Below are 20,563 nucleotides of genomic sequence, written 5' to 3'. Positions count from 1 at the left end.
ATAAAGCAGTAGAGTGGCTCCTGTGTTTTATATACTCCTTTCATATAACTTTCATAGGGCAATATCCTGCTCGGTGTAGATTAGACCTAGATATAAGAAAATGGGGTTCTAATCGAGCCCTGCTTCTGACAGGGAATTTTGTTTTTCAAATATTCACTCATGTGTGCTGAAATCTGAAGTAATATAGCCCAAACACAGGTTTACCTGCACCTCAGAGAGAACTAGGCCTCTGCCTCACCCTTATGGTCATAGTGTGAGGGAACTGGCTGTCATTTCCGGTTATGACCTTAATGAAGGCCGTGTTCTTTGCGCATGCCTGAAGTCCGAGGCAGACATTCCTACCGAACAGGTTTGAACCGGTTGTGCTATGCTGCCAAGATGCGCACGCAATTCCTTTGTGTAAAAGTGTGGGCGTTTCCTCTGCATGAGGGGCGTGTATAAAAAGCCCCTCCTCCCAGTCCCCAGGGCAGCTGCCCGTGGACTCATCCCGGGCTGCTGTTTCGCTAGCGAATAAAGCTATCTGTTTGGACAATAACTTAGGTGTGGACTCCAGTTTCTCCGTGTGGGCTCCAGTTTTTCCGTAACATTCCTGGCGCCCAACGTGGGGCCGCTTCCTTCAACAAGGAAACCTCACGGAGTACTGGACAGCCTGCCAGGGAGATTTCCCCCACTCCAGCTTGCCTCCTCGCAGCTCCCCCCCAGGCGTCCGCCGACACTCATCGGGAGCGCGCCGTCAGCTTGCCTTCGGCTTCGCTGATGCCTGGTGATCTGGAGACGGACCGACCTGAGGGGGCGGCGTGGACGCAGCTGAACCTCTGTGGAAGTTTTGCTACAGATACCTTTCTAACCGGCGCCGGAACTTCAAACAGGCAAGTAACAATGAGCTCTCTGTAATCTGTTTCTGTTCTGTTCAGCCAGCTCCCAGGAGCTGAAGGAGGGGCTGGATCAACCCCTCAGAAGCCGGAATGTTTCTCTCTGTAATCTGTTTCTGTTCTGTTCAGCCGGCTCCCAGGAGCTGAAGGAGGGGCTGGATCAACCCCTCAGAAGCCGGAAGGTTTCTCTGTTTTCTGTTTCTCTGCTGGGCTGGATTTGGGAAAGAGGGTGTTGTCTGTGTAATTGGTGTGTGAATGGCAGCCTGATTTCCATAGTTGGCCGTTGGATCCATCAGTCCTCTGGTGCCATTTGGTACCTGGAAATTCCGGCAACGTGGGCTGGCAGCGTGTGATTGTGAACCTATTGTTTCACCAGCTGACTCCCCCACTACCGATAGCCAGTTGGTTCCCTGTCTACCCACCTGATTTGTCTGTCTGTCTGGTGAGTTTAGAAAGTTAGGATGGGGGGAGGTTCTTCCACTCCATTAGATTCATGGTAGAGCTTTTTTGCAGAAGTTTTTTTTTTTGACACTACCCAGTGTAATGTACAAAGGCGAAGAAAGATAAAAAGAATCCAGCCCACCGCCTGAGGCAGCTCACTTACAGTGCTTCAAAGGACAAACCAATCATACCTTGTCCTCAGGAAGAACTGCCGCCGCCTTATGTTTCGCCTACGGTGCCCCAGATGAGGCCCCCACCAACAATGCCCACTGTTCAGTTCCGCTACTACAGAAAAGTTGGTGTTGTGTTAAAGTGAAAAAAATAAATAAATGTCAGTTTATGTTTTCCACCCGGCCCAAGTGAAAAGAGAACGTTTTTTTGTTTCCCTCCTACGGATCCCCCTTCGCCTCCTCCCTAGTGGTTTTTTTTTGCTTCTCTATGCTTAGCAGCTAGAGATAAGCAGTTTTGTTTCAGTAAAAGTTTTGTTCTCAGTGGAAGTAGTCCAAAGATTTTGAAGACTTTGTGTATTTTGTCTTTCACTAACCTCAGATAATTAGAAATGTAGAACCCCATTTCACGGAAGAAATGTCTTCCATAGCTTTGAAGATTCACTGCCTGAGTTAAAAAGCTCCTTGTAAGCACAAATAGTTTTGCCAACCATTGTGCCAAGATGGGAGAAAGAAAAAGTATGTTGCTAAATGCCAGAAGTATGTAAAAGTATGTGAATACAAGACGTAAAGAAAGATAAGAAGTTGAAACATAGGGGAGGAAGAAAAAGAAAAAGAAAAGAAAAAGGAAAGTGTTTGAAGGTTAGTGTACGTGGCATGGTTTTTTGACCAGAAGGAAAAGGGGGGTAAAAGACCCCTGCCTTGAAAAAGTTAGTGAATGGACAATCTTGCGTCCTCTGCTGACGAAGATTGGAAATACTGAATTGCTATATTTTTGTGTGTGTTTTGAACGTTGTGTTCTGAAAATTGCCCAGCCCTAAATGCAACTACAATTGAAGTCTAAAAGCACCCCTGTGTTCTTGCATCAGTATCCTTTGAAATTAGAAGCCAGAAGAAGAATACAGCTATTACTTTTTAAAAATGGACTTGTGAAATGATTAAAGCAATTAAAAACTCCAGCTTGCATTACTGTGTTTGCAATACCAGCCTCAAGCGTGCTGTGCCAAAAACGTGGCACAGACCAGTGGAGTACAGTGGAAGAAGCTGACACCTGAACCCCACCTGCCAGTCCAGATATGAGATCAACCTCCTTGTGGACCCAAGGCTTGCCTCATTGAATCCTGCCACGTTGATACCTGAACTACAAAGAAGAAGTTCCAGAGCATGACTTGAAGTCTTGCAACTTGGCACCAAACCTCGCCCAGACCTATACGATGACCTCGAGTTGTTTACTGATGGATCCAGCTACAATTGTACAACAAGCAGCTGAACTCGTAGTATGCACAGAAGCCCTGATGCTTGTTTCAGGCAAAAGACTATATTTACTGATTCAAAATATCACATGGACAGATTTGGAAAGAAAGAAGATTTGTGACTGCCTATAGAGCAGTGACCCATGGAGAATTAACAGTTGATCTGTTAGAAGCCCTGATGTTGCCAAAAGAATTGGCTAATTTGTCTACAAACAGCTGCCATAATTGGAGCTAGCCCATTTCTCAGTATTTGAATCCACCTTATGCAAAAGAAGACTTGGAATTAGCACAATAACTCAAAGTTTTCAAGAACCCAGAAAGATGGGATTTGTTACCCCTGATGTGCCAAGAATCATCATGACCTCCCTGTTTAAAGACCAGGTGTTTTAAGACCTCACAAGATGGACATTGATCAGACTCTTCAATGACTGAAAGACTTTTTTTTGAGAACCATGATCAGCCAAGGAATATAAATGCTCAGTGAATTGTTTTTACTGGCTTCATTTGTAAATGCATCAAAAGAAAAGCCCCTGCAGACATGGACTTGTTATCTTTTTTTTTAAGAATCCAGAACACCATCGCCCTGCTCAGACATCTGGAGACTGCAGGTTACCGTGCTAGTCAAGCCAAAGCCCAAATCTGCAAACAAGAAGTGACATATCTGGGCTTTATCATCAAGAAGAACACTCAACTTTTAGCTGCCAGCAGGACCCAGGCAATCAATTGTATACCCCAGCCCCGGAACAAAAAGAATTATGAGTTTTCCTGGGCATGGCAGGGTACTGCCAGATCTGGATCCTGAACTACGCCGCCCTGACACAGTCCCTCTATGAACTCTTGAAACAGAAAGTCCCTGAATCCGGGACCCTAGACTGGACATCTAAAGCAAAAGAGAGCCTCCGGAATCTTAAATCAGCCCTTACCAGTCCACCCGCTCTAGGACTACCTGATATCAGCAAGCCCTTCCACCTCTATGTAGACGAAAAGAAGGGCACAGCCGTGGGCGTTCTGACCCAGAGAGTGGGTTCGTGGAATCGGCCTGTAGCATACCTAAGCAAGAATACTGATCATGTGAGCAGAGGTTGGCCAGGATGTCTCCGATGTATCGCTGCCGCATGCCTGCCCTTAACTGAAGCCATTAAACTTACCTATGGACAGCACATAGAAATCACTGCCTCGCACTCCATGAAAGCCCTGCTGGAAACCCACGGACCAAAGTGGATGACCAACTACGCCTACTGCTTTAAAGGTCCAAGGGAATTCCAGTTGGATTCATTGGAGCCGAGCAAAATTAGCCGCACCCGAGAGATGGCAGGCCACAAAAGCCGCGGGCCTAAAGCTCACCCTGAGGAAACAGCCCTCACCGCTGGACGCGACGGGAGAAGACTCCTCGGGACCGGCAACCGAGGGAGCGAAATAACTGGGGGCGCTGCATCCCCTCTCAACCTGGAAAGAAGAGGTGGACACCGCCCGAAGCATGTTTTGCCTATTTTGCTCTTCCTGCTGACCCTGAGCATATCATCCCAGAAGTCAAAACTTGATCTCTGCTCCTCTTGTATACAAACAGTGAAACTGCATAACCAAATCAAACAGACTATTATATATCAGAGTAAATTGCAGTGTACTGAGACCAAAACGTCTTGCACTTTCCGTAATGTTTCTTTCTCAGCATGTTCTCTGAATGACAAAGTCACATGTTTTGATCCCAGAGAAAATCCTGTTAAATGGCACCTAGAGGTCAGAGATGCTAACCAGCAAGGTACACTATTGTAGAAAATACCCCTTAGAACCCCAAATTCTCCAGCTTCTGTGATCATAGACCCTTGTAAGATCTCCCACTGGCCAGATCAGTGTGGGGATCTCAGTTGGGAGAAAACATACATGCACAAAGACAAATATATATGCCCCTCCACAGACCCGATGCAGACTACCATCCCCAAACAAGCCAATTGCGATAACAGCTGTCCTTATTAGAACTGTGTATGGTGGGCCACTTATTCAACAACACCCCCCCTTAGTAAAATCCACGCCTCTTTAACCAAAGTGCCAGTCCTCAGTAACTGCAAAGCACAACAGTGCAACTTAGTGAATTTTACTGTTTTTAACCCACAACAGTTCGTGACCACTTTTGGGAACCAATTCGGGCTCCGCATTCATGGACGGGGAGCAGATCCCCTGGGGCGGATTTATCTGAAGCTCACCCAGTTTGTAGAAACAGGCCACACCATACAAGAGCACTTCTTCCAAGACTTTAGAAAGAAGTCGAACAGCCTTTTGAAGTGCCAGAGATAGCGCGCAACCTTTTTGTCACTTTTGCAGAAACTGTCGCTGCGACTCTGAATGTATCTAATTGTTATGTATGCGGAGGAACCAACCTAGGAGACCAATGGCCTTAGGAAGCCCAAGAATACAATGTCAGCCAGCCGTATAATGAGACCACTGACCCCAATCCCCATGGTCAGTAAATGCTGACAAACACCCTAATTGGAAGGTGGTGCATCCAAAGAATATCTTCCGGGGGTCCCAAGATCGGAGAAACCCCGTGTCAGACCATTACCACGCTGAACCAAACTATCTTGTCCTATTGACCAAATCAAACCGTCATACCTCCTAATCGCCCATGGCCAAGCTCACTTCAGGCCAGGGCTTAGGCTCATGGTTCAATTAGTTTGGTGGGCTAAAAGAGATTATCAGTATTGTTGTTATAAGAATTATGTTATGCTTGCTGTTACCCTGTCTTATGCCAATGATTATACAAAGTTTGAAGGACATGATAGAGCAAATTGCAGATAAACGTACTGCAGTGCATCTAATGGCCTTGCAGGATTACAGGCCAGTCCCTGTCAATGATGACAATCTAGGATAATGATAGCACTCTGTGCCTTCGCTAAGAGTGTATCAAAGGGGGGAATGTGAGGGAACTGGCTGTCATTTCCGGTTATGACCTTAATGAAGGCCGTGTTCTTTGCGCATGCCTGAAGTCCGAGGCAGACATTCCTACCGAACAGGTTTGAACCGGTTGTGCTATGCTGCCAAGATGCGCACGCAATTCCTTTGTGTAAAAGTGTGGGCGTTTCCTCTGCATGAGGGGCGTGTATAAAAAGCCCCTCCTCCCAGTCCCCAGGGCAGCTGCCCGTGGACTCATCCCGGGCTGCTGTTTCGCTAGCGAATAAAGCTATCTGTTTGGACAATAACTTAGGTGTGGACTCCAGTTTCTCCGTGTGGGCTCCAGTTTTTCCGTAACAATAGGAAATGGGACCTTTTTCTGAGGGGGGGGCACCACCACACCACATTGTCTCACCATCAGGCCTAGTTTCGTTTGGAGTATTTATTTGATACGTTTTTGGTGAGTCTATGAAGATGTGTGAATCTGAAGAGGAGACGTACAGTCACCGTGGCATGTAATTTAACATTAAATAGAAGTGACAGTAATAGACAGAGTGCAATCAAGGACAGCTGAAGCAGGAACCATGACAGAACAGGCTCTTTTTTTTAGCTGTGGGTAGCTGGAATGGGATCAGGCCCACATTAAAGCAAGAAGGAGCGCATTTTGTATTTAAAGGTGAGTTGCTAGTTTCGGAAGCAATAGGAAATGGGGCAGAGGTGTGATTTGCAAACAAGGATAGATAGCAAAGAAACCGTGAGGTCTGTCCAAAGGGTTGGATTCAGGCTTAGACATAACTGAGACTTAAGGTAGTCATGTCCACCTTAGGTCCCACTGATTTCAATGGGGCTACTGGAAGTCTGCTTCCAGGCAGACGGCTGCTAGTGCTGTTAGTCAAAAGGCGTTGTGCAGCTATTCTGCCTTTCCCTCCTGAGCAGATTTGTTGTGGGAAGAAAATGCACAGAAGACGCCTTGGGAAGGTTACAAGTAGAAGATGACCCCGTTTGGACCCCCTGGAAAATTGCATGAATCAGGCAAGGCGGCTGCATGATAAAAGGCTTGTCTGGAAACTCCCGTAAGCCCGGATACAATCCATAGAGCAGAGATAGGCGACCCGGTGCCCTCCTGATATTTTGGACTACAACTCCCATATTCTCTTACCATTGTTCATCTTGGCTGAGGCTGATGGGAATTGTGGTCTGAAATCTGGAGGGTGCTTACCTCTGCCGTAGAGCATACTGGGAGCAAGTTGGAGCAACCATGGTAAGCAAAGGGGAATGCAATGCAGGGGAAGGGGGGAAGGCTCTCACCACCAGCTCCCACTTTCTGCTGGGCAATGTGGCGTTCCAGGCGGGCACGAAAGGAGGCCTCACCGCCTGCCCTGCCCTGCGTCCCGTCATCCACCAAGAAGAAGGCAGAGTGGTTGGCATCTAAAGGGCAGAAAGGGCTAACAGGGACTGTCCGAGGATAACGTGCCGGGAACGAACCCTACAGGGAGCAAATGAATCAAGAGCTGGAATGATTCCGTCCTGTTACATTATTCACTCATTTATTTATTGCAGAAAATTTCTACACTGCTTTTCCTTAAAAAAAAAAAAGCACATAAAATGCTATAAAAACATTCAGTAAAATGATTAAGCAGTAATAAAATAAAACGTCTCATTAAAATAACAAGAGATAACTGCCAATGCTAACAGTCAGGGAAACACCCTGCCAAACAATTGTGTCGTAGGTTGTCGAGGAAAACGCTCCACACTGGAGGCCCGCCTGATTTCAATGGGGAGATCATTTCACATGGTGGGCGCCACCACAGAGAAGGCCCTGCCCCACATCATAGACAAACAAAGAGTAGGCTATAGGACCATAAGCAAGGCCTTCCCCTCAGAATGTACAGGGGCATCTTAAACGGGGGAAAGCAGTCTGTCAGATAACCTGCCCCTGAGCTGTTTGGGGCCTCATAAACCAGCACTATCTCCTTGAACATAGCTCCGTAGCTAATCGTCAGCCGCTCTAAAACAAAGGAGTTGCATGTTCGTGGTAGGAAGTTCCACTGAACAATCTAGCCACCACATTCTGCAATGGTTGCAGCTTCCGAACCAATCCCAAAGGCAGCCCTACATAAAGTGCATTACAATAGTACAACCTTGAGGTTACCAATGCATGGATAACTGGGGTGGGGTGGGGGGCTGTCTTGACGTCGTCTTTGCCCTGGGTGGCTCTGAATGTGCGCTGCTTCGGTTATATGATGCAGCTGCTGATTCAAAGCCACCCCAGGGCAAAGAGGCAAAGACGTGTGGCTGAAAAGTCGGGGACCTCCCCCAACTTTCCCAGCAAGAACGAGGTCAGCCCAGCAATTCTGCCTGGCTGTCCTCGCTTGGAGACACACTGGGGGAGGAAGGCCGAGGCAACCTCTTATTGGTCCCCAGAAGCCATGGGAGGAGGAGGAGGGGACAGAATGGAAAGCTGAACGGCCACCCGGAATGCCCCGCGCTGCCTCTGGCGTGGTGAGAAAAGTTTCCCTTTTGAAGAGGAGCCTTTTGTGTTTTGCAGCAGGTAAGGGGGAAAGCCAGGGAGGGACAGCTGTAAACCCCGCATTTGCTCCTTGGCATGGGGATTACCCAGCTCAAACCTGGAGGAGCAAAAGCGCTGGGTTTTGTGGAGACGTGGCACCAATGCAGCACCATCAAGGCAGCCCCTGGGTCCAGGCTATCCCTGGCCAAGAATGGTCGTAGCTGTCAGACCATCCGGAGCTGGTAATTTGTGCTTTTGCTACCAAGGCCACTTGGATCTTGAGTGACAGGTGAATCCAAGAACATCTCCCAGACTACACGCCTGTCATTGTCAGGGGAGTGAAAATCCATCCAGGGCAGGTAAATTACTCAACTCCCAGATCCAGGAACCACCCCACCTATAGCGCTTCTGTCTTACCAGGATTCAATTTTAGTTGGCTGGCCCTCATCCAGCCCACCACTACATCCAGGCACAGGTCTAGGTCAGTAACAGAGAAACAAGAGCTGGGTGTCATCTGCATACAGATGGCACCTTGCCCCAAACCCACTAATGACTGCTTCATATAAATGTTTGAAAGCATTGGTGTGGCACCCCACAGCACAATTGTCAAGGGGCCGAGACACAGTCCACCAAAGTCACTCTCTGGAACAAGACCCACAGCTAGGAACAGAACCACTGCAATGCAGCGCTCCAACCTCACGGAGCCATTCCAGGAGGACACCACAGTCCAGGAGGATGCTGTTCTGATGGTATCAAAAGTTGCTGAAAGATCAAGGGAAAGCAACTGGGTCACATTCTCCCTGTTTCTCTCCCAATAAAGATCATGCATCAGGGTGACCAAGTCTGATTCCGTCCCCAAACCAGGCCTGAACCCAGACTGAAATGGGTCCAGAAAGGTACTCCATATTCTTCGAAAGCTTCTGCAGCTGTGCTGCCACCGCCCTCTCGAGCATGTGGCCCTAAAACGGTGTATTTGTAGCTGGATGGCATCAACTGCTGGGTCCAGGGAGGGCTTTTACAGGGTAATAACCCTTCCATGCCATGCCATCCTCAGTGTGGTGGGCCCAGCAGTTTCCTCGATCACCCCCCAACCATACCTTGGGGTTCACAAGACAGTGGCGCTGCTCCACAATGCCCCACGGAGCAATGCCCATAGCCACCACATGAGTGCTGGGGTTGGTACTGGCTGTGGTGTGGTCCCGCACGGCTTCGCCAACATGGCGCCCCACGCCAGCTTGTAGGCCACCAGTCATAATCCAGGCACCTGTGTGGGAGTGGGAAACCATTACAGCAACACGGAGCATGTTACAAAGTTTTGAAGCTTTTGAACGTTTGTAAATGTTGGACCTGAAGTAAAAGAAAACATTTTTCTGTGAGATTTTTTTTTAAAAGGGAGTGCTTTTCTGAGTACGTTCAAAGCCCTCAGAACACTGCCTGAACCTCCCACACATGGCCCTCCAAACAGGGCCGTTTACTGTAGCTAATCTCTGGTTGAGAAATGGCCATAAATGAAAGAGGGATGACAATCATTTCACTCTGAGACACACCCGTTGGACAAAGGCCACCCCAGTCACATATACATGAACTGCTTATCTCATAAAGTACACACAGAAGGACAAGCCCAGAAATGTCCCTCTGTGTATCCATTCCCTATTTATAAAGCCTCCACACCCATGCAGAAGGCCTGCAGTGCACTTTTTAAATATGTTTTGCTATTACAAATATAGCCAGAAACAGCACCCCTCCCTCCCTCCCTCCCTCCCTCCCTCTCTCTGTGTGTGTGTGTGTGTGTGTGTGTGTGTGTGTGTGAGAGAGAGAGAGAGAGAGAGAGAGAGAGAGAGAGAGAGAGAATGTTCCTTTCTCTCCCTCTTTTTCGTACATACACAAACAGCCTTCTGTAAAGGAACATGCAGCACCTGTAACTTTGCAATCATCACCTCTTCCAGGGTACACATCTTCTGTTACTTGTGAAATTCAACCACATACTGTTTGAATGCACTTGTACATGTAAAGAAACACAGGATGCCTCCAAAACAAGCACCAAAATTCAAACAGAGTCCTTAATATTTTCCTCTGTATATCCTAAACAAGCAGTAGTTGGTATATAACATTCTCCATTGCTGCTGCCTCTCCAGTCCTTCCCTCCTCCTCCTCATCTTCTGTGAACCGCCCAGAGAGCCCTGGCTATGGGAGAGGTATATAAGTATAATAAATAAATAAATAAATAAATAAATAAATAAATCTTGTACACTCCCACAGCAGGTGTTGAACTAAGACATTCTGATCAAAACTAATAGACTAACGCCTGGTGGGGATCCCTGGAGTCAAATCAATCATAAAGGGGAAAAAAAGCCACTCTATTTCCTAGGGGTTTTTTTTTAGAGCTCACTGGGATTGCTATTTTTTAAAAAACAAAAACCCTGAGTGTTTGTATTATTGCAGTTTTTTGTTTAAAATAGTGCTATCTCTAGCCAATGCACTTCATCTCATTTTAGTGTATTTCAATTAACTCTCATATACTTTTAGTAGTACCATTGAGAAGGTGGGGCAGTACAGCTTTAATGTCCTGGTCAGCCACGTCTTTTGCTAGAAAGCTGCTTTGAAAAGCAAGCAGCAGGTCAGAGCTCTTAATTATTTCCCACCCCACTACAAAACAACCTGTTGTCTAATTCCTTTTTGTTGTCAAAGACTTTTTAATTTTCCCAAGTCTTTTTAAACAAAACCTGAATCTGTTTATTAATCAATCAATTCTTTATTACAGTCAACAGACCAATAAAACGTGTAAAAACACATAATAAATATTTAAAATACATGGAATTAAAACAGAGTATGATGGCATGAAGCCTCCTTAAAGTTCTGTACTAGAAACAAAAGGAAGTCTTGTCCCCATAACTGATCTGGTAAGGATTGCCTGGTTAAGAAATTCAGCCACTTGTTCGGTGGTATGCTTAGCCTGGGCCTGTAAAAAGACCGACGTAAGGGTCACGGACGATCGTCCAGGTAATCGTTGTGTGAAAAGATGGATAAGGGCTTTTCTTGCCTCCCGGTAGAAGCTGCAGTTGAATAATACGTGGGAGATAGATTCCACCTCCTCGTTGTTACAGGGGCAGTATCTATCTGATAGTGGAACTTTCCCAAATCTGCCCTCCATTTCCCTAGAAGGCATAGCATTAAGCCTTGCTAGGGATAATGCCCTCCTATATTTGGGTATAGGTAACCAGCTTAAATACAGAAGTACACTGTTTTGGTCGTGGTCCCGTAGCCCCAAGGCATATGGGGAACATGGCCCCCATGCAGCTTGCTGTAACTCCGGCTAAAGTTAGGGCGGAGCACTTAATCGGGGCGCTTTCTCATTTTTTCTCTCCAGGGGCGGGCAATACGTTCCAGCCACCACTCGGGTCTATAAAGCAAAGGTGGTGTCCCAATTTCTGTTTGGTGCCCCGATATGGCTTCCTCTCTATAAGAACTCATTGGAAGGTGTTCAATCTTCCTTTCTAAGACCAATATTCGGAGTTCCAAGATGTGTCGCTAGTGCAGTCTTAAATCTGGAAGTTGGGCTGAGTACCCTAAAATGTATAGGGTGGATACATACACTCTGTTTCTGGCTCCGTTGCAATTTAAGTCCTATCCCTAATTCGCTCACCTCCATGGTCTGGATGGACTCTTATAAATCCCCATGGATGAAAGCAGTTCAACTTGGGGCTCTCCCATGACCATCTGTTATTCCTGGACCTGGGCAGCGCCAAAAGGATCATTAAGCAGAGACGCCTGTTTATTAATCTGACACTGATGCTTCTGTATGGTATGGTTTTTTATTCGTGTCTCAGAGGTATTTAATTTTATTTGTTATAATATTGCTTTATTGTTTTAACTGTTTTACAGACGTCAGATACCATGAGAGTATTGACTGAACAGGCTGGGTAAAGTTTTCATAAAAGAAAGAAAGACACCCCACCCCATTCCCACAGACACTGTTCAATTTTTGCACCTGGGATAGATAGCAGGGAGAGCCAGTCAGTAACACCTCAGCTGGGGCATTGCTAAGCACTTAAAACATACAGTTCCTAGGCCCATATAGCCTTGTGTGGCGCAGAGCGGTAAAGCAGCAGTTTCTGCAGCCGAAACTCTCCCCACGGCCTGAGTTCGATCCCAGCGGAGGCTGGTTCTCAGGCAGCCGGCTTGGGTCGACTCAGCCTTCCATCCTCCCAAGGTCGGTACCCAGCTAGCTGGGGGAAAGGTAATCACGGCCGGGGAAGGCAACGGCAAACCACCCCGCTATAAGGCCTGCCAAGAAAACGTCAGCGAAAGCTGGCGTCCCTCCAAGAGTCAGTAATGACTCAGTACTTGCATGAGAGGTTCCTTTCCTTTCCTTTCCTAGGCCCATAGGGCACCGATCTGCATAAAACTGCATGTGCTGAGTAAGGTCTAGGTATGCAGATTTTAAAATAATTACTAGGATTTATTTAAATTTCACAGGAGGCAAAGCCAGACAATTAATTTCTTATCCAATTTATCTCAACTATAATACATTCTTCAGTTAATTTGCACCCTGACTTGGATCATCCCAAGCTACCAAAGGAACTTTTTCTCTATGCTTAATTGCCGTGCAGGAGAATATTGTATGGGGCAGGGGTGTAGCATCTGGGGAGCGAGTTAACCCTTTCCTCCCCAGCTGCAATCTGCCTTGAAAATTGGCAATTAAGATGAGAAAAACACCTTCCACTGGCACCCAGGGCTCTGGGGAATAAATCCAGGCCATGGGAAGTAGGTTTGCAACTGGGATGTCATGGGCCCAGGCCTAGCACTGCCCCTGTCCTTCTGAGGACTGGATTTGGCCCATGGTGAACTTTGAAAATTCATTTCTAAAACGTGGTGGTGGGAGATTGTTGTACTCTTTTGAAGGGTGAATGATTACCACTCAATCCCCCCCCCATTTTAATCCGGATGTGTTATCTGAAGCAGCACAGATGTGTAAAGGGAAGCATTGACTGTGTTCAGATGATCATATCTCAGCTTATTAAGCTGAGGTAGGCATGGATCTTTTGCCCATGCACGCAGCCCTTTTGCTCCTCCCTTCGTGGTGCACAGCAATCAAACCAAGAATTCTCTGATGAACCATCATTTCCTGTTCTTTTCCAAACCAAGAAACTGGGGTTACCAGCTTTGAAATAAGCCAAGATCTTAAAACCATGGTTTGCAGTTGGATTAAGATCCTGGCTTGTTTCAAAGCTGGAAACTACCGATTTTTGGTTCAGACCAAACAGGAAACTGTGATTCATTGGGAAGTTCTTGGTTTGATTGCTGCATACTATGACAGGAGGAATGGAGGGCAAAAAGTGGGCAAAAGGCTCCTATATATCTCAGCTCAATAAACCAACATATGGTAATCTGAACCGAGCCACTGAGTGTACTGAGTCAAATCTGTTCACACAAGGTCTCATACCATTTTTGTCAAGGCATTTAAACTGCTTGAAATGCCTGGATCCTGAACTAAGAAATCCAGAGTTCTGAAAACAGAAATGTCAAGTTCCTGTTTGTAATAAATCATGCATATTTGGATGTATTTTATTTCATTTATTCATCTAGTTATTCATTGATCCAAAGGCAGTGTAAATGGATTTAAACATCTATCTCCCTGGTTGAAATGTAACACTCCAGTCACTCATGATATCAAACTGTATATTCTTTATTTTCATATTTTTTTTAAAAAATCCTGAACTTAGAAACATTTGATCTACATAATTTATATATTTATTCACTTGGCGCAGACCAGATAAGGAACACTGGAACTCAGAGATTATCACAGGGTTAATATCATCCTTAATTTGAAAACCAGATCATTGCTAAAATAATTCTTAGCATTTATATAGTCTTTATATGATCTTATTGCCTTCCATGCAGTACAAAGAGTGGATAGGATCAGGGGCAAAGATCCTCACTGCAGTCCAATGTTGCAAGCTGCAGGCTTCCACATCAGCAGGACCACGGACCTCCCAGGCACAAGTGCAATGTTTTGATCACATGCCATCAAAATACCAATGCTCAAAGAGCCAAGGGCTAGAATGAAAACACAGCAAAAGATGTCTCTTACCTGTGCTCTGAGCAGCTTTGACCAGCCCTTTTCGTAGCACATCCTTCAGCCAGGCCCTCACACGCACCTCTCCTTCACCCCCTACCACTGACACCACCAGGTTGGGCTCCGGGATATTCCAATGGTGCATTACCAAGCGGTAGGCGGACGCGGGGTCGGATGTGTCCGACAGGCGAATGAACTGCAGTGGGGAGGGCAGGGGGGAAAGGCTAAGAAGGCAAATCCTGACTCACAGATCCATCCCGCAGTAACCCAGCACTAGAACCCCCCCCCCCCCCCGCACCATGCACAATGCTCTCCCTCTTGTCTTAGATTGTAGAGCAGCCTTCCCTAAACTGGTGTTCTCCAGATGTGTTGGATTGCAACTCCCATCATCTCCAGAGAGCCTAGCCAGTGGTATAGTGTTAAATTTTGAAGTGAAGGTGCTCATCATGACAGTCCCCGCAAGGAGAGCCCCCAAATGCAGGCAACTGCGTTGATCCAAACTTCCTGACTGTTAGAGCAGTACGACAATGGAATCAGTTACCTAGGGAGGTTGTGGGCTCTCCCACACTAGAGGCATTCAAGAGGCAGCTGGACAACCATCTGTCAGGGATGCTTTAGTGTGGATTCCTGCATTGAGCAAGGGGTTGGACTCAATGGCCTTGTAGGGTCCTTCCAACTCTGCTATTCTATGATTCTATGATATCAACAATCCAGTTCTAGCAGCGTTATCTCCACCAGGAGCAGGTCCTTTATAAAGCTAGTGGGTCTCAATGGCCAATTCAAGGAGGGAACTCCAATACTTTGCATTACAACAGGGAACAATATATTGTTGTTGGGAAGATTAATTCCCCCCAAGCTACTGTGAGGATTTCAACTAAGCTCAGAGGGAACAGGGAAGTTTGGAGTGGTGGCAGATGACATCAGTATCCCTGCTAATAAAAAAGTATCAGTGCTGCATCATTGCAAACCCTGGCTCCACTACACCACTAAGCCCAACACATCTGGAGTTGGGTGGCCATATGGAAAGGAGGACAGGGCTCCTGTATCTTTAGCAGTTGTATAGAAAAGGAATTTCAGCAGGTGACATTTGTATGCATGCAGCACCTGGCAAAATTCCCTCTTCATTACAAAAGTTAAAGCTGCAGGAGACCTGCCCTCTTTTGTTTCTGTTTACTGTACAAAAGAGGGCAGGGCTCCTGCAGCTTTAACTTTTATAATGAAGAGGGACTTTCACCAGGAGCTGCATGCATACAAATGACACCTGCTGAAATTCCCTTTTCTCTTAAAGATACAGGAACCCTGTCCTCTTTTTCATATGGTCACCCTGAGCATCTGGAGGGCACCAGGTTGGAAAAAGCTGTTGTAGAGTCAGGAGATTAAGCTGCTGCGGCACCACGTTCTCTTGCCGCAATCCCGCTGTCCTCCATCCCATGGTTAGCTTAGCTTTCGTCCTATGACAAACTCACCTTGCTGGGCCTGCGGCCCATGCCCACAAACTCCATCTCGCCATAGGCATCGGTGGGGCCCTCTGTTGTATGCTGGGCTGAGTTCCATTTGCTGACAATGGCTGCTCCAAAGGCGTCTTCTGTGGCCACAGCAACGTGGCTGCTACGAGGGCTCCCACACTGGCACAGGCAGGGGGCGCTGCAGGACGCGGAAGCACAAAGAAGAGATCTTAAGATGTATATTGTGTTCAGGCCCTCTTCTATATGAATTGTTCAGTGTAACAACATTGTAAGACAATTCTGCTTTTCTGGTATAACATCCTTTTTGCCTTTACATCATTGTTATCAAATCTAAACTGCTACTAGGTTAATCCTTTCTTGGTCGTTGTCTAAACACAAAAATGCTGGTGCACCGTTTTGAGGGCTTGCGTAACTGGCTAGCATCAAGATACTCAATGTGGACAAAGACGGTTTGAATTGTAACTATTCTACAGTGGACACCAACAGAGCCAAAGTGAAATGTGCAGTGCTTCAGTGTGACTTACTCCCAAGTCAGTGAGTTTAGTACTGCAGCCTAAACAATTCTTACGTTTAAGTAAAAGGACATTCTTAAAGTCAGTTTATTTACTAATCAGGAAACTGATTAGTAAGTAAACTGACCGTAAGAGGGTCCTTTTGTTAGAGTGTTAGAAAACTACCCTGGTTCACAGGTAAGTACAGGACCGGCTATCACAGAGTAAAGTCATACAGCAGGCAGAGATTTTAGCAAAGTGTAATGTCTGTGTGGGATGTTGCTGCTCAGATACTGAACCTTGGTATGAGAATAATCATGTTACAAGTATACATGAATTTCTGTTTTCAAGTGTATGCAATGAGACAGCAAGAATTTTATGGGTAGCAAGAAAATGGCCTGGTGGAAGGGAATATTTTCCACAAGAGAAAAGATGGAATAATGTAGCATAACAGGAAGTGATAAAAAGGGGATGTTATGGCTGTAGCAGGGGGAAGTAGTGTAGGAAATTGGTGTCTCTGTGGTAGAGGTAGGCAGAAAGTAGGTCTGGATCTACTGGTAGATCTCTGGGTGATTTGCAGTATTGTTTCACAATTGTTTCCACAATGGCAACAATAAAATGCTCCCCCTACAAATGCTACTGCTGAAATGAAGAAAGAACTAGTGGTATCGTACTGATACAATCCCACCATGGTGACGGTATATCCCTCTTGCATGTTTATACCTCCTAGTGTGCACAATGACATCCATTGCAGTATTTTTGGATACTACAGAATAAAAAGTCGGAAATAATGCTATAAAAGGGGTATACAGAATGCCTAATGTGCCCCAACAGTTATCAGTGTGCTTCAATACCAATAACAAGCACTAGTGTAGATCTATCCTAGGAGTGAGGGGTTTTGTGTGGGAGGACCGTGGGGTCCATTCTGTTTTGGTGCACAAAACAAGTTACTGGCCTCAGGATTCTTTCATTCCCAAACCAGAAGCAAAAGCAATCAGAGTATGGTTATAAATCAAAATATAACATCTGCAACATAAAGTTCAACACAAACATGCAGCTGTACAGAAGCAGATATCCTAAGGTAGCCACACACACAAACAAGAACAACCTGCCAACATCAGATAGTTTAGTTGCTTTCTGGTCCTCCTTGCAACTGACAAGAATCTGGCCACAGCTAACGTAACAAAGTAGATCTTGCAAGCCTAAAGTCCACCAACTCCTTGTTTAGAAGAGACATTGGGCAGGGAGAGTGGGGGAGCAGAGAGGTGTGAGGTCAAGAGGGATATTACTGGGGCAGGGCATGCAAGAGTTGCACAGAGGGACATCATGCAAATGCTGAGAAGACAGAAATGGGAGGACAGGACAAGAGCCTACTCAAGAGTTTGGCAGCGCTGGGAGGTATGAAATAGTTTATCAAGAGTGCAGCCTAGGAGTCACGGGGAGACAGATGGCCCAGACACAGGAGGAGAGAACTGGGGGCAGGAGGGGGTGGGGAATAAGAGATAACACAGACCTCAGGAGCAAGGGAGCAGCTAGGGCTGGACCTTGGGGCCAAAGTCCAGGGCCTCCCCCAAATGACCATGCAGAGAGAGAGAGAGAGAAGCAAGTGATAAGGGGTTATGCTGCCCAGTAGGCCTGACGCTGCTCAGCTCAGCATCCTTCCTTTCTTATTTCGAAAAACTTTTTATAGATGGAGAGCAGCTGGCCAGGCATGCCCATGGTTACAGATGCTCATTTTATCCATTTTTTAAAAAAATAACAACTAAAAAAAACATTATTCTTTTCTATGACAAAATGGTGCTTATTCCCAAGTAAATGTGTTTAGCATCAGGGCAGCAGAAGCAAACTCTATTTGCTTTATTCCTGTGGTCATGATGGTGCTGCGATTTAAGTGAGTTTAAAGTGCGAAACTGTATATGCTCAGAGCATTATTATTATTTTAAAAAATAATCAGGGTTGGCAAACAGGTTTGTGTGTTTTTCGCTCTAACATACCAGGAATGTAGGTTGTAAAACACGGCATGGTAGTGGGCAGGGCAGGAGAAAAGGAATGTTAGTTACGCGCTTCACAATTGAAGCAATACACGTGGCCATCTAAAAGGAGTACCCCGTAAGGCCATTAAGTTCAGGGGCAAAAATTACCAAGCTGCACCCCTGCCCAGAAGTCGGAAGTCTTTGCCTATCTGAATAATGAGGAGGAAAATCAGATATCACTCACCCCAGTTCACTGGGTTGCTCGATAAATGTCGTGCAGACTTTCTTCTTGAAGAGTTTGGGGATCCATGCCTGGGGTGAGAAATCAGAAGTTAGAAAAATGTTCCAGAAACCCTAGGAGTCCAGGCCTCCATGGTCTCGATTACCCCAAAGTGGCCATCGTCCCAGGGCCCAGTACCTGGTTGGAATTGGCCATGGAGTGGAACAACTGATCACACCCAGAGCCAGGCTGGAGAGGTAGAAGAGTCTCCCGGCACTTTCTCCAGTCTCTCAACTTAGACTGAGTAAGCGAGAGATCAGGCAACAGCAGCACCACACCCCACACAGAGGAACTTGCTTGACCGGATAAACACCTCTGAGAGTAATTCATCCGGAGTCAGGATTTTGATCACAGTTACTTCCACAGCAGTGCTTAATTATTGGGGGGGGGGAGGGAGAGAAATGTAGGGGTGTCCACAAAGAAATACACTGTTTGAGTCCTCTCAGTGCCTTCCCTCAATGTAGACTGTTCTGTTCTGTTCATACATTTGGCTGCAGGTCAAGTGATGAGAAATTGTGAAAAATATTACCATACAAACCAGGGTCAGGTTCATTCTGATGTGTCCTTCCCAACTGCCCTGCATCTCCATCAAGCTCTGTCATTTCTTATAATTGGACAGGGATTGTTGTGCTGTTAACGGGTGGGGAACTAAGGTGAACTGGTAAAGTTTGGGAAGGATCTGTCCATTGGAGGGTGGTTGCTCCGATGTCAGTAGAGCAGTGAATCCATTCTGGGCTTCAGTCAAAACTCTAAAGTAGCTACCAAAGTGCTGAAGTTTGGGGCAAATAATGTTTCCTGATGGCTATGTGCTACCTCCAGTATCAGATGCAGTAAGTCTATGATGGGGAACATGGGTGAGAGGGTGCTGTTGCACCATGGCCTGCTTGTGGGTTCCTGGTCCACAGCTGGTTGGCCACTGTGTGAACAGAGTGCTGGACTAGATGGTCCCTTTGTCTGATCCAGCAGGCTCTTATGTTTTTATGTTCTTATTGTTGGGATTTCGTTTGGGGCAAATAATACTGTTCTCTTAGCCAATTAAAGAAAGAAATCTAAAGCTGACTCTCCACGTACAGCAGAATGAGTCAGGATTGACTGTACCACTTCAGACTGCAGGTGGAGAATTGCATTTTTAATGCCCTCCCCCTACATTAAAGTTCAAACAAATATCTTGCACACCAGGGAGAAGGTTAGGATAGAAACATTTTCCCTGATGTATTATTATTATTATTATTATTATTATTATTATTATTATTATTATTCTGGGAAGCCTGCATGTTGCAAAGAAAAGTGCTTGTTTCTAGGAAATGAGTGTTTTCTGACTTGCCACACCCACCATAGCAGCCATTTTCTGAAAGGGCAGGGCCTCCAATGGCAGCCATTTTGTGACAGGGCCCATGACACTCTTTCAAAATTCAAAATGTGCCCACTGACCCAAAAGGTTGAGGTAGGGTGACCAACTGTCAGGATTTCCCCGGATTTGTCCTGGTTTTTGTTCTTTCCATGGTGTCAGGGGGGATTTTCTATAATTTTCAATAACGTCCTGGAATGACACACCTTCCCCTTTAAGGCTGCCATTAGCATGGCAGGAGGGAATGACATGCTTTCTTGAGGCACATCATTCCCCCACCCCGAGCTCCAACTGAGGTCTTAAAGGGGAAAGTGGGTCATTCGTGGACATTATAGAAAAGGCCCCAATTGGAGTGGATGGTGGTGGTGCAGAATGAAATCCTTTCCCCTCCTCCACTCCAATCGGGTTCTTTAAGGTGGCGGGGGAATAAAGTACTTTCTGCAGGACTCAGAAAGCTGCTTCCCCCCACACACACGCTAGGTGTCCTCTTTTTTGGTTTCCCAAATATGGTCACCCTAGGTTGAGTATCTCTGCATCAACTAGATCTTAGTCAATTAGTCATATAAGTTTTAGTTGATTAATTATATCTGCATGTATTTGCACACTGTTTCTGAAGAAAAAACATACCGTTACTTGGTTTTAGATGACACCTACATATAACACAGTAGGCACCATCTTAGAAGAGGCCTTCCTTCCTGTCTGAGAGAGAAGGGTGAATGTATTTTTTAAGAGGACATCTGCGATCCAGTTTTTGTAAGTTCTTCTGCTAGAAATAAACAATTTTTTTTAAAAAAAAATATC

At 46.0% G+C, this 20,563-nt stretch overlaps 2 protein-coding genes across 11 annotated transcripts in view; both read right to left on the bottom strand.

Annotated features, from left to right (window-relative positions):
- Positions 1–18,635, bottom strand: part of TRPM4 (transient receptor potential cation channel subfamily M member 4) — a 47,411-nt gene extending 28,776 nt beyond the window's left edge. The window contains exons 1-6 of the mRNA XM_063137766.1: positions 18,553–18,635; positions 18,379–18,446; positions 15,671–15,848; positions 14,220–14,400; positions 9,226–9,392; positions 6,928–7,105 (exon numbers count right to left, since the gene is read on the bottom strand). Of these exons, the coding sequence (XP_062993836.1) occupies positions 6,928–7,105; positions 9,226–9,392; positions 14,220–14,400; positions 15,671–15,848; positions 18,379–18,446; positions 18,553–18,570 (790 nt within the window). The 5' untranslated portion in view covers positions 18,571–18,635. The remainder of the gene's footprint in view (positions 1–6,927; positions 7,106–9,225; positions 9,393–14,219; positions 14,401–15,670; positions 15,849–18,378; positions 18,447–18,552) is intronic.
- PPFIA3 (PTPRF interacting protein alpha 3) overlaps positions 1–20,563 on the bottom strand; it is a 140,274-nt gene that overhangs the window by 27,964 nt on the left and 91,747 nt on the right. The gene's annotated exons all lie outside the window — the stretch shown is intronic.

The sequence above is a fragment of the Elgaria multicarinata genome, chromosome 11 (genome assembly GCF_023053635.1).
Source record: "Elgaria multicarinata webbii isolate HBS135686 ecotype San Diego chromosome 11, rElgMul1.1.pri, whole genome shotgun sequence".
Classification (NCBI taxonomy): Eukaryota; Metazoa; Chordata; class Lepidosauria; order Squamata; family Anguidae; genus Elgaria; species Elgaria multicarinata.
The sequence above is the reverse complement of the archived record's forward strand: the minus strand, read 5'-3'. Positions and strand labels throughout refer to the sequence as shown.